The sequence below is a fragment of the Erythrolamprus reginae genome, chromosome 3, assembly GCF_031021105.1.
Source record: "Erythrolamprus reginae isolate rEryReg1 chromosome 3, rEryReg1.hap1, whole genome shotgun sequence".
Taxonomy (NCBI): domain Eukaryota; kingdom Metazoa; phylum Chordata; class Lepidosauria; order Squamata; family Dipsadidae; genus Erythrolamprus; species Erythrolamprus reginae.
In genome coordinates, this window is record NC_091952.1 from 156511721 (window position 1) to 156526401 (window position 14681).

General features: G+C 40.6%; 1 protein-coding gene across 3 annotated transcripts in view; it reads right to left on the minus strand.

Moving 5' to 3' along the window:
- DNAH5 (dynein axonemal heavy chain 5) overlaps window positions 1-14681 on the minus strand; it is a 189312-nt gene that overhangs the window by 11890 nt on the left and 162741 nt on the right. For all 3 annotated transcript variants that reach the window (XM_070747103.1, XM_070747104.1, XM_070747106.1), the window contains 9 exons: window positions 13081-13271; window positions 12556-12677; window positions 11111-11260; window positions 7820-8065; window positions 6936-7155; window positions 5560-5765; window positions 3819-4022; window positions 1824-2039; window positions 540-752 (listed from right to left, as the gene is read on the minus strand). In XM_070747103.1, the coding sequence (XP_070603204.1) occupies window positions 540-752; window positions 1824-2039; window positions 3819-4022; window positions 5560-5765; window positions 6936-7155; window positions 7820-8065; window positions 11111-11260; window positions 12556-12677; window positions 13081-13271 (1768 nt within the window). The remainder of the gene's footprint in view (window positions 1-539; window positions 753-1823; window positions 2040-3818; window positions 4023-5559; window positions 5766-6935; window positions 7156-7819; window positions 8066-11110; window positions 11261-12555; window positions 12678-13080; window positions 13272-14681) is intronic.

The window sequence follows — 14681 nt, forward strand, 5'->3', positions numbered from 1 at the left end:
TTGTATGCCGCCCCTCTCCGCAGACTCGGGGCGGCTCACAACAATAATAAAACAATGTACAATGTGACAAATCTAATGTTTAAAAGAAAACACATTAAAAATCCAACTTTTAAAAACCATGCAACACAAGCATACCATACATAAAACTATATAAGCCTGGGGGAGATGTCTCAATTCTCCCATGCCTGGCGATATAGGTGGGTCTTAAGCAATTTACGAAAGACAAGGAGGGTGGGGGCAGTTCTAATCTCTGGGGGGAGTTGATTCCAGAGGGCCGGGGCTGCCATAGAGAAGGCTCTTCCCCTGGGGCCCGCCAGACGACATTGTTTAGTCGACGGGACCCAGAGAAGGCCAACTCTGTGGGACCTTATCGGCCGTTGGGATTCAAGTAAATGAATGACAACAAGAATCACTTAATTAACAGTGACTATGTACGTGTGTTTAGAAGCTTTGAAAATGTCATAATTAGTTTGGGGGAGTTAATTCAGAAGAATGATGCTCTAACTTTATTTTCCTTCTAATGAAACAACAATACCAACCTTTCTCCAGCGCTCTGGGATCCGTGCATCATACATACAATCCAGAGCATCCCTGAGATTCTCATTCATGATTATGGTTCCATCAATGGCCAGTTTAAGATCTGTCAAAGTGTTTCGCAGCAGAGCAATAATCCTTTGCATTCTGTCAATTTCCTGTCGCAGAAAGATGTTCATTGGCTGAAATGGCCCCATCTGCTGAAGCCTTTCCTTTACCTAACATGAGACAGATAATATTTAAATACAATGCCAGTTAGTATGTTGACCGCTATGTCCACAATGCATTAGCTACTGACTTCTATAAAATTCTAAGCGGAGGAAATTAAATGGGAGGATATATATTTTTTTTTCAAAGAGGAATGGAGCATGAATTCCTTGAACACTAGAATTATGTACCAGAAGCTTGTCTTTAAAAAAATCTCTGAATCAGTTATTTCATAGGTGATAAAAGTATTTGAAAATAAATGCAAATATAAAAATGGTATTATATTTAGAGAGTTAATGTATCCATAATTCTCTATGGAAAAAGTAAAAACAAAAATGCAGAAAGCTTTGAAATGTAAAGATAGCATAAATCTAATTGTAAACATCAAGTTAAACCAAATAAGTGATCAAATATACATGAGTGTATTTGCATGCAAGAGCCAGATTGGTGTAGCTAGAAACTAGGAGAATGTGCGCTCAAGTTTTAGGTACAAAGCTAGTTGGGTAACCTTGGTCCAGGTTCTCCACTCTGTCCTAGGAAGAAGGCAGTGGCAAACCCCTTCTGAATAACCTTGCCATTAAAACTACAGGGACATGTCCAGGAAGCCTCCAAGAATCAGAAATGAATGGGGGAGAAATACTCCATATGCAGTAGATCATGTTAATCAGAAAGGTTGATCTAAGTGCTCATTTTGTTATTAATTTGAATTTATTTTTGTTTTATTCGCTGTGTAAAAATGTAGTCAACATGTATTTAGCTTAATTTTTGAATAATACTTATTTTTTTAATAAGGAAATATCTTTCATTTGCCCTTTTTTCTTGATTTTGTTATTTGGCTATCAATATACTTTATCATTTATGTCCGCCAATTAAAACAAATAACTGTAACGGGCTGTTTCTCTCCATTTTGTCATGCCTCTTTGTTATTTGGTTTTACACAGTTCATTTCTTAATATCTTGGTTATAAGTATACTGAAAATATTATTTTTTTTAAAGTGGGATCAAGATTTTTGCAGTTACACAACGTGAAAAACAATTCCATTGCAGCTGATTGTTCCTATCTCAAGATTTTGTGAACTTACTTCAAAAGGCACATAATCTGCAGGTAGTTTCTCCAGCATATCATCAGCTAGCCTGGCCACTACAGCTTCTCGAGTTTCACCACTTCCGCTAGAGCTATCTTTGGGCTGAATGCTGAGGATGGTGTCTAGCACATCTTTTGCCAGTTTGCTCTGGTAAGTAATATCAGCATTGGGATGCAGCCCAAAAACTTCTGGAGTATCATAAGCAGGCAAGCCCTGTACAAGCCAACATAAAGCAGATATAACAGATATCACCTTGTGGTCAGAGGGGCGGTCAGTATACTTTATTAATAAATCTAGCAGTGTTATATTTTCTAAAGTGCTGGTGGAAATGAATATTTAAAAAACTGAGTGGGAACAGCAAACATTAAAAAAAGAAATCAGCATCAGAGAGCGCAGCAAAAACTGAGAGGGATAAAAATCCCTGTTTTAATGCATTATTGATTGAGGGTTTAACATTAAAACACTAAAAAAAATAACAGCACACTGGAATCTAAAATTCACAGTACTGTATATGTGTCTATATGTGCATGCATGCATATAGTATGTGTGTCTGTGCGTATAGTATATGTAAATATAGTGTACACACACGTACACACACACACACACACACACAAATATATAAAATATTTATAAATGTGCCCATATATGTATATTTAAAGTATAATATCAACAAATAGTAAAATTTCAGAGATGTTTTCATTTACACAATACTTTTCAGGAAATTATTTCATAAGATGGAAGAATAATTACCTAACTTAATCCTTGTACAGTGCTTTGAAGTACAGATAATAGTTCAGTTTTATTGTAACCCTAATACAGTGATCCCTCTATTATCGCGAGGGTTCCGTTCCAGGACCCCTTGCGATAATCGATTTTTCGCGAAGTAGCGGTGTGGAAGTAAAAACACCATCTGCGCATGCGCAGATGGTGTTTTTACTTCCACCGCCGCCCGCCCTTCGCCCGCCCACCCCGTTGCTCGCGCCTGGGATTTCCCCGTGCGCGCACCGCCCGCCCGCCCACGCCATTGCTGGGGCCGCTTCCCAGCTGGGAAGCGGAGCTGGGGTTTCCCCAAGCGCGCGCGCACCGCCCGCCCACGCCATTGCTGGGGCCGCTTCCCAGCTGGGAAGCGGAGCTGGGATGTCCCCAAGCGTCCGCGCGTTGCTGGGGCCGCTTCCCAGCTGGGAAGCGGAGCTGGGGTTTCCCCAAGCGCGCACGCACCGCCCGCCTGCCCACGCCGTTGCTGGGGCCGCTTCCCAGCTGGGAAGCGGAGCTGGGGTGTCCCCGCGTGTGCCGCCCGCCTGCCCACGCCGTTGCTCGCGCCGCCGCTGGGGTCTTACCGGGGCAAGAGGGGGAAGACCCAGGGAAGCCGCCCAGCAGCTTATCTGCCCGGCGGGAAACTCCACCATCTACGCATGCGTGGCCATAGAAAAAAGGCACGCATGCGCAGATGGTGGAGTTTACTTCCGGGTTGAAAACTAGCGATATAGCCCTTTCGCGATGCTCGAGGACGCGAAACTCGAGGGATCACTGTATACCCATTATTATATATCTACATACATACATATATATATATATAACTGTTCATCAGCAATATTCTTCTTTGTCATGGTAACAGCATCATTCTCCCACCCACTTTACATTTTTATGATTTTAGTATTAAAAAGAAATTCATTGTTACTGACATCAAAACAAAGACAATTTTCAAATCAAGAATTTCTAGATGCTCACAAATACCTTAATCACTAGTATTTCTAAGGCAGTAGTTCCATCTACCTACTTAGCACAGTTCCTTCTATATTTTTGTATTAATTTCTTTACACTAAAAGTATCCTTCATATATATCTTTAGAGTTCTTGACAGCAAATTTTATACAGGAAGTTTGATTAAGGAGGAAGAATACTAGTACAATGACCTTGTAGATGAAGAAAGCTTTAGATTTATTAACTTCAGCCTAGCCTTAATTTTTCCTTTTATTTGCTTATGATAACCTACCTGTATGTAGTGCAGGTACTGATCCACTGCAGTACACTTGGGTATATTGTATCCTTTATAAAATGAAAAGTCTTGGCTGAACATGTTTTCACTGAACCACACTTTAGCAAATGTGTTAAGAAGCCTTTTGTCATAGTCATCTGTAACCCTTCCACCATACTGAATTTCCCCAATCATATAACGAACAGTGTTCCAGGACACACCCTGAAAAAGATTTTTAAAAATATGGTATGTTCATGCAACTGTGAACAAAAATAAATGTATGTCAATCAATCAATCTGAACAGAAGTGGAAGGGACCTTGGAGATCTTCTAGTCCAGAGGTCCCCAACCGCCGGTCCGCGGACCAGGACCGGGCCGTTGGGGGTTTTCAGCCGGTCCGCGGCGCCGCTGCCCTCCCGGCAGAGAACATGCAGGACGGGGTGGGGCGTCGGGCGGTGACGCAGCCCTCCACACTTCTCCACAGGGCGGGGAGAATCAGGAGGCTCCTTTGGCGGCTGGGGGCTGCCTGGCTTTGTGATTTTGGCTGGGGGGGGGGAGTTAGGAAGGTCCTACTTCTCCTCCCCCAGCCAAAAATTCAAAGCCTATCTGCTGGATACGGGCGATGAGTGGGACAGAGCGGCGCAGAAGCCTCTTGCAGCAGCTGCCACAGCCACTGGCTTCGGCGCCGCTCGTCCCGCCCATCGCCCGTATCCAGCAGAAGCTACTACCCGAGTGCTCTTGGCCGGCGGGATTCAAAGTGCTGGGGTGGGGGGTGTCCTGACAGCCCCCCCACCCCAGTGCTTCGCCTCCCGCTGGGCGGGCTAGAGGCGGGCAGCGGCGGGGGGCGCGATGGATGAAGGTGCGCCGCTCCCCCGAGAAGCGCATTCGGCAGAGGAAGACTCCGTGAATCCCTCGCGGCTCTGTCGCGAGCGCGTCCTCCTGAGGAGGAAATGGAAGCGAGGGCAACGGAACGGCTGTTCGTCGCGGCCCCTGGTGAGTTATGCAGGGCAGGTCAGGGGCGTCGTTTGCCCGCAGTAAAGATGGTGGTGTTTCCTGTTTCGGGTTTTTTCCCCTCACTCATGAGAGAGAGGAGTCCCACGATTCTGGCCGCTCTTTACTCGCCGGCTTTTTGCCTGTCCCTGATCTCTCTCTCTCTCACACACACACATACACCCCTTGCAGTGTCTTTGGGACACCTCCGTCTCTCCTTCCCCGAGCTGCTTCTCCTCCCCCCCCCAAACCTGCTGCGTCACTAAGCTCCACCCCTCCATAACCCCACCCCCATATGACCAAAGCCCCCCCCCCCCCCCCCCCCCACCGGGCCGTGGAAAACTGGTTTAACTTAAAGCCGGTCCCTGGTGTAAAAAAGGTTGGGGACCTCTGTTCTAGTCCATGTGCATATAAAAGAGCCGAAAATTCCTGTGCATATATTATCTTATTCTGAACTAGAGTGAGTCGAAAATAGTTCCATTATTAAACTGGAATCCTCCCACAATTTACTTTGCTATCTATCTCTCTTGTTTTAGCTATCTTCTTTCTATTCCAACAGCATATTATAGCCATCTAATATATATTACATCTGGTATCAGGACATCCATCCTCACCTCTAAATCTAATCTAGTTAATGTAATGTCTGTTTAACATTAAAGGTTAATTGAGTATATTACATTGAGTGAATACTGGTTGACAACATTGTAAATTATTTCAAGTTTCATATATGCTGCTAGAGATTTATTTCCAGCCAATTAATGCCAATTAACCTTTTTGATGTCCATGTCATCCAAATGGTTCTGAACAAACTGTACTGTGGCATTGAAATCAGCTTGGTTGAATTCATAGGGAATATTCCATCCTAGCGGTCCAAATTTCCTTCTCTCTTGAACAGTGGAGTGGAGGAAGGCCACAGCATACAACATTGGCTTCCACTGTACCATATTGCTGATGTCTAAAAGATCTTGATTCACACCTGCAACAAAGTCATTGACCATTATAAACAAACTTTCCTATAAAGCCCTTAATGAAAAGCTTTCTTCTTTTGTTTTGGCTTTCTGGAACTTCATTTTCCCTCTGCAAATTCTGTTTAATCATCACTTCTACAAGACAGTTGCTTACACAAGAACATAAGAAGAGCCATGCTGAATCAGGCCAAGGCCCATCGAGTCCAGCATTCTATGTCACACAATGGCCCACCAATTGTCCATGGGGATCTTGAACAGAAAGAGAAGGCAAGACCCTCCCTTTCCCCTGACCCCCAACAAATGGTACTCAAGGGAATCCTGCCTGCCTCAACCAACATAGAGGTGGCACATGGACATCCGTTTCAATAACCACCGATACACCTGGCGTCCATGAATCTGTCTAATCCTGCCTTGAAGTATCAAGGCTGACAGCTGTCACAACCTCTTCTGGAAGTGCATTCCATAAACCAACGACCCTCTGGGTGAAGAAATATTTCCCTTGATTTGTCCTCACTTTCTTAAGTTAAAAAGTTAGCCTATTTCTCTCTTATATGTTACACTTGAAAAAAATAACCATACATAAGTATCAAACCAAATTCTCGAAACCAATCACAAATCTTGAAGCAATAGAGATGTGGTGATGCAGTGGTTAGAATGAAGAATAGCAGTCTAATTCTGCTGATTGCCTAGCGTTCAATCCTGGCCAGCTCAAGATTGACTCATCAATCGATCCGTCCATAAAATGAAGACCCAGTATAAATTGACTTTTTAAAATTGCTTAGAGAGGGCTGTAAAGCACTGTGAAACAGTATATAAGTCTAAGTGCTATTGCTAATAATATACATGAATGAAAACACAGTGAAAAATCGTAATGTTCTCCTGGTAATCATTTTCAATAGTTGGTCAGACATGCCTGACTCAATAATTAGCAAATGATTATCCAGCTATTTATAGGCATGCCTAGAGCCATTTCTCTTATATTTAATATATGTTTAAAATTCATTATACCATATTGCTGAGAAAAACCAGTACAAACTGACTGATCAAAATACTCCAGGCACTGTTAAAGATCATTCAAGCTACATGATTTTGTGTTGCTCAAACTGAATAAAACATTCCATTTTATGCGGAAAAAAATTATCAAATGTTTGTATGACACCTGAGGTTAAGTCACTCACCTCCATATGTTCTCTTTAGGCCAGCTTTAAGTCCCTGGGGAGGTTCATTAGTGAATTTTATAGACATCTGTAGAAGGGTAATAGGAAAATTTTTGTGGACTTCTGTAGTCATCCACAAGCGAAAGGCCTCATGAACGATCTCTGTTTCCACAATAGTGTCCATCAGTTCATCCATAAAGTCAAGACCCAAGTGGCAATTCTGCAAAAGGGCCCATCCACCCTAAGAGAATAAGATGTTAAGAGACATATAGCTGGGTTTATTATTTGTTTTGGAAATTAACACCATGCATTCAATAATACTCAATTCACAACTCCTCAATGCTGACATAGTATTTCGCAAATACTGCACATCATAAGTAACTGAGATATAGCCAATAAAGTAAAAATATGAAAGAATTCCATAAATCCTATTTAGAACAGATTTGATTTTTAGTGGAAGGATGAACGCTTGTCCTTATCCAACTAGAATAATCTTTCACTCAAAATCACCAACAATGATCAATTTTATTTTGCAAATGAAATTCAACAAAGTAACAATTTAATTTATCTGCAATATAAATTTGTGTCACCCAAGCAATATATATATTCCTGTCTGCTCCCAAATATAAACATGTATTAGATTGTGCCTAGAATTTAGCAACATTTTTGAATCAAAATATATGGAGCAACTGATTTAAAAACATAATAGATTTTCATTTTCAGAACGCTACAGGCTGGAAATAATCCTATTTTGTTCTTTAGAAATAAAAAGAGAAATTCTATTCCATAAACAATATTAGTTATGCTATATTCATGCTTAGCTAAATCACACTAGTAATTTGTAATGTTCTATTTTTTAAAAAATAAATACTCTGTGCCAAATTAGCATGGAAAAGTTGCCTTACATGAGCCATAGTTTGTTGCAGGAGTTTACGTGCATGGACTTCTTGCCCCTGACCCATGGAAACGCAGCGTGTCTCAATTTTCAACCTTTTCCCCAAAGCAAAGATTGAATCAGTTGGATCAGAGCCCATTGACAGGAAGCAGATGAGAGGGGTTCGTGGATCAGATTCTTCCCAAGTCTTCTCCAAATCTAAAATGACCCCTTCCACATATTTTTCTCCCATGGTATCCATAATGTACTTCCTAGCCTATTTTTTTTAAAAAAGATATATATATATTAATGTTTCACTTGTATTTAATAGGAAAAATGCAGGGACTTTGGAGACAAAGAATTTAGGGATAGTTGATAAGGTCAAACATTGAGGTACAATCAAACCATTAGAACATTTCAGAAGTATGGTGTAAATCTTATTATACTGGGTGAGTGGTGGTATTTTGTATATCTAACTACTAAATGTTCCTATTATTTAAAATAATGTCTGTGGGATTCTTGCTAAACTTTAATAGGCACAAGTTGCCTATAGCAGTATTTGCATTTCAGCATTCTCATTGAAAACAACAGGACAAATATCCAATTTTGGGGGTTGAAGTCACTTGGTGATATTAGAAGAACAATTTCAATCCTTTCATCACAAATAACACTAAAGTTTACTAGAAAGCAATGTACAATTACTGCTTTCCCCAAAGCTAGCATTGTACAATGCCCTTTTAAGCCTTCCTCTTGGTTCATTCATTTCTTAGCAATTTTCCACGTGTATACACTACTGTAAGTTTAAGGAAAAGCCTAGACCAAAAATCCCCCATCCTTCCCATCCATAAAATCAAGAGCTGGTTTTTGAAATGCAGCCCTGGGGAAATATTAACACAGCTACTCTCCAAAAAGACCTTGATTTTGTGTCTGAATGGTCAAACATCTGGCAACTCCAAATCTCAACCAAAAATGCTCTGTCCTACACATTGGCAAAAAGAATCTGAACACCAAATACAAGTTGAACAAACAAGACCTTACAGACAATCCTCACTCCATAAAAGACCTTGCAATACTCATATCAAATGGTGTAAGTGCCAAAGCCTACTGCAGCAACGTTGCCAAAAAGGCTTCAAAAGTTGTTAATCTAATCCTACATAGCTTCTGCTCTGGTAATCTCACAATACTAACCAGAGTATACAAAACTTTCGCCAGACCAATCCAGCTCATCTGTCTGGAACCCACACCACATTTTGGACATAAACACTCTAGAAAATGTCCAGAGATACTTTACTGGAAGAGTGCTCCACTCCCCTACTCGCAACAGAATACCCTACACAAGTAGACTTAGAATCCTAGATTAGAAAGCTTAGAACTGTGTTGCCTTAAACACGACCTAAGCATAGACCACAAAATAATCTGCTACAACATCCTTCCTGTCAACAACTACTTCAGCTTCAACCACAGCAACACACAAGCACAGAACAGATACAAACTTAAAGTAAACCACTCTAAACTCGACTGCAGGAAATACGACTTTAGTAACCGAGTAGTTGATGCATGGAAATCACTAACAGACTCTGTAGTATCATCACCTAACCCCCAAAACTTTACCCTTAGACTACCCACTGTTGACCTTTCCCGATTCCTAAGAGGTCAGTAAGGGGCATGCATAAGTGCACCAGAGTGCCCTCCGTCCCCTGACCTAATGTTTCTCTTTTACTAGTATCATGTACTGTATATAAACATTATTATATCTTGTATACCATCAATACATACTTGACAAAATAAATAAATATATAAATAAATAAATATAAATAAATAAATATTAGATATCTCACCAGTATTCAATGCCATTGATTATAGAATCTTTCTGTACTCTGAACTGGTTGGGAGTTCAAAGAACCATTTTACAGTGATATCATCATAGTTAAAAGATGTAACTGATGTTAATGGGTGCTGAGCAATTGAACCCTTGATCACTTCTTTATGGGATGCCAGTAGTCTTCATATGTCCCTTCACTTCATTAAATGCCCATGTGAAATTTACGGGTGAGTCCAAGCATGAGACTGGGATGAGGTATCAACAATATCCTCATGATATCTACTTGTATGTCTCCCATCATGGAGTTGGCTAAGACTACAAGTTTATGATTGAGCTTGAAATTGAATCTTGGGTAAATTGAAATAGAATTGTAGTAGAGTAACAGAAACTATTAGATTGGGCAGAGACTCACCCACCCCAACATGCTGACTCTGGACAAGATTACAAGATTCTCACTGAAGAAGCAGATCTATTACTTGAGAATTATCCTGGATTCATGGGTTCTACTTGATTAGCGAATGGAGATTACAGCCGGGCAAAACTTTTTCTGCTCTTGGCTGCTGTACCAATTGTGACTCTTTTCTGGAATGGGAGCAGGGATGGGCTGCTGGGGTTTTGGGAGAACTTCTAGCTAAGATTCTGTGCAGTTTGAAGAACCCCCAAATCCCACTACTGATCCCACCCACCCCACTCCTCCCAAGAATTCCCCCGTGGCCCATTTGGGATGCAGGTAAATACAGGGCGCATGTGGAGGCTCGCGGAGGAAGAAAAATGGCCCTACTGGAAGTTCAGGAAGGGCCTCCAAACCCTAGGGAGGCCATTTTCGCCCTGCTGGAGGCTCAAGGAAAGCCTCCAGAGACCAGGGAGGGCAAAAATGCCCCTTCATGCCATGATGCAGGAAGCCAACTAGGCCATGCCCACTATGGCCACACCAACCTAGCAACTAGGCAGAGAACCCCCTACTAAAATTTTTGAAGTCCACCCTTGAATGGGAGGTACTCATATCTTCATTACCTTAAGATTGATTTATTGCCATATACTTTATTTGAAGCTACTTTTGAACTACTAGGAAAGTTTATTTTGTACACATTGCTACAGTCTATCGTATATACTGGTAGGTGAAAACCATTTCAACAATGCAACATCAATACTGTAGATACTGCATTGTTATCAGTGTGCTTCTAAATACAATCTGAAATCATGGCTTTGATCTCTAAAAGTTTGTATATTTTAGATCCATGTTGGTTTGTCTTCTCCAGAGTCTGGAAGAACTAAAATGTATTTTACAAAGTGCTGCTTCTGTGGTAATAGAAGAAGAATGAAATAAAATGATAGCCTCATGAATGTACATTTGAGAAACATGAAGCAGTTCTCCCTTCAAATGACTCAGCTAGAGATATTCTTGGAATTGTGTTAGTGTATGTGTAGAACTGTATATGTGATGCATAATGACAAAAATATTCTTCACCATATTCTATTATTAAAACTTTCATACATTACCTGAGCAATAGTTCTATCAGGACACCAAGATCTAATAAGGAGGAGACGTCTGAAGCAATCCAGAGCTTGACCATAGCCACTGGGAACAAGTTCTTCTTCTGGATTTTCCTTATCAAACCAAATTTTCCACTGTCTTTCTGTCTGTGATATCTGATAATGTAATATTGAGAGTATCATATTCCATAGGAGTCATCAATACAGTCCCCTTTTCCTCAAAGACAGACTGCTTAACATCTGTTGAGGACATCTCTCATGTTCGAGTGACCATCTTCAGGCCAGTCTTCTATTGAGTTGAATCAAGGTGATCTGACAATGTTTTCCATAGGAAAATGGAAGAAAACCACTACATGAACATTCTGTGCCACACAGAAGTGTCTTTGGATAGACAGTGATCTGTTAAGTTTCAACTAGCCAGTGAAGGACCACCCACTCCCACCAGTCAGAGACATCTGTGCTCCTTGGCTATATTAACAGTAGTTGCAAAACAAACTTGGCTTGTGTAGCATCTTTTCCTTTCATGGGCTGAGGGTGTTGGACTGTCAATATTAACTTAATGATAGACCAATATACACCTTCGAGGTTGCTATTCCTATCAGTAAACTCTGTCAGCTTAACGGTACTATGCAGGCCTTTATCACAAGACAAAGCCATCCCTTCTGCTGCCCTTGCATTAATTCTGTGCTTTATTAGAGAGCACCATCACCACCAGTACAGCAACAGCAGCCTCTCTCCTGTGAGGGCAACAGTTTTTGTGGCCTCCTGAGGAAAAATAAGAGGAACTCTGAGAGAGCAGCGATTTTGAGAATAGATTTTCTTCCCACCTTGAAGACTGGGAGAATAGCATAGTCTATATGGCTATATGGATGTACTTTCAAAGAATGTGACTTTAATTTCAGACAGCTTAATGAGTGATTCTGTGTGCCTTTCTGAAAGAACCACCATCTTTCTTAGTGGTACTGGTCCTTATTCACTACTATAGTTCTGAACTATAAGCATTAATATCCAGTGCAGTTTTATCTTCTCCAAAATGTAAATATGGAACTTTTATCCTAGGTATACTTCAACAAGAATTTTATCAGCAAGTTCTCACGCTGGATTTAAAGAACTGGTTTAACTTTAAAGCATTAGCTCCATGCAAATAGGTTATTTAAAGAAATATGCTTTATATGCCCTTATGCTTTTGGATTTGAACCAAGGCTGGCTGAATGGCTGGCTTGTTTATGGGTACTCTCACCACTAGAGAGGAACGTGAAATTGAATATGTAGTAAAGTGTGTTCCATAATGATCTCAGAACATTTGTTTCTGAAACATCAATGCTTCAAGTTTTACGTTTGCCACATAATATATAACTGAGGCAGATTAACACATTGAAATTGAAATCCATTAAACTGTCAATTGAAATAAACTGTAAAAACAAAATATACCAACTCCTACTGACACCTACTTGATCAAGAACATCTGAAAATTGTCTCAGCTTGCTGAGCTCCACCAAATTCAACCAAGTCATATCCAGAATCCATTTTGCTGGTTTAGGAGGACAAGCTTTCAGGTCCAAAGAAGCACCACCTGGAAATATATGTTTAAAAATTTAAAGCTTAAAAAATAAAGTTTTTTAAGAAGTAGAAAACATTACCAATACCTCCACACACATACACACGTATGCATACTCTTCCTTATTTAAAGGGGGTTCAAACACCTATGCTGGAATTTAAGAATACGTTGCCCACTCTACCTGAAGTTGAATATCATACGATAAATTTCAGTAAGAAACCTAAAACAGAAAGTCACAAAATTTGCAGATTGCAGTGTACAAGGCTTATCAGATCAATAGATTCGGCATTCAATCAAGTGATGGACAAGGCCCACCCCGTGAAGCACCAAGTTGGTTATCTCTAATTACTGTTTTCTACAGGCAAGGAGAAAAATGGCACAGGACCATACACTAAGGATGTGATGTAGTTGCTATGACCTTTAATCAGAGTTAGAAACTCCTCGTGTTTGACTTTGCCGCACTGCAAATCAATCTTCAAGGTAAGCAGCAACGTGAACAGAAACTTATGCTCCTCATAAAGCCCTCGTGCAGCATATTTATACACTTCATAGGTCATATGCTCAATGATATTTGCTATTCTTTTGCTTGTAATTGGGCTCTTGACAGACCTATTCAAAAGAAAGGGAGAGGATAAGAGAGCAATATAATGCCTTTAGGGCAAAGACTTTAGAAAGGGTAAAAGTATACACGAATAAAGCATTTTCAAAGCTGTACTTAATAATACCGAGTTAGTGCAAAAGCAAACAGAGTTGCTGAGGCAAATTCAACATGACATTAAATACTGTTCGATCAATATGAGCCAACTGGCTAGGACTGTTTGGACTGCTGAGAGTTCAGTCTTCTTTCAGACAGATTGAAAGGTGTTTTAGCTTCATACAATTGACTCCCTTGATCTTTATCCCTAATAGTTCTCCCTCCATCCCTCCCTTACTTTCATAATGCAGTGACCACTAAAGGGAGGCTCTACCCCAGACTGCCATCATTTCATATGAGGGTGGGATCTTCAGCAGACGCTTATTAAATGAACAGAGAGGATAGGCAGAATTGTTATAGATAAGGCATCCCTAAGATATTACTCTAAGCAATTTGAAAAGCCAGGGATCCATTGTCCCTGCTAGGACAGCAGATAGCAACTGTGGCTAGGAGAACTTTGCACAAAGTTTTGTGCACCAATTGCACACCTTCCATGATCTGGATGCTCAACTTGCTGCCATTCACATCTTAGCAACTTCTCAATTGGATTACTGCAATGTACTCTATACAGGACTGTCCTTGAAGATCATCCAGAAGCTACAATTGGTCCAGAAGGCATCAGTATAAGTTAGTTGGGGGATATAGTTTGGTATGTTTATGAACATAATTCTTTCCTGAGCTACTCTGCACCCCAAAAGTTTCTGATTGCAGTTCAAATTCTAGATGGCACAAAAATTGGGTTCTTTGCAGGATTGCCTGTCTCTAGTGCTATCTGCAATTTCACATCCTAGAGTACAATGGGCACGCTTAGGGTCATCTTGTGTCATTGGGTAGGCTTGTGTCATTGAGTGGACTTGATAACAGAATAACAGAGTTGTAAGGGACCTTGGAAGTCTTCTGGTCCAACCCCCTGTTCAAGCAGGAAAACCTATACCATTTCAGACATATGATTGTCCAATTCTTCTTAAAAAGCTCTTTTGTTGAAGCACCCACAACTTCTAGAGACAAGTTTTTCCACTGATTAATTGTCCTCACTGCCAAGAAATTAGATCTTACTCTTGCAGCCCCAAATGCATCAAGAAAACTCTTAAAGTGAATTGCAGAGGAATTCTGTTTGCAAGCATTAGCACAACTAGGAAGGTTTCAGAAAGCATTACATGTTACATAAATTAAATCTCTTTCTCCATAGGCTAAAGCTAGGATAGGAAGACAATTCATTCAATAATTGAAACTTGGAGTCTCTGTTGCTTACATTGCACAGCCACATAATTTTTCACAAATAAATAAAATCATACTAACACTAAAAGAGGTGTTTGCAATCTTAG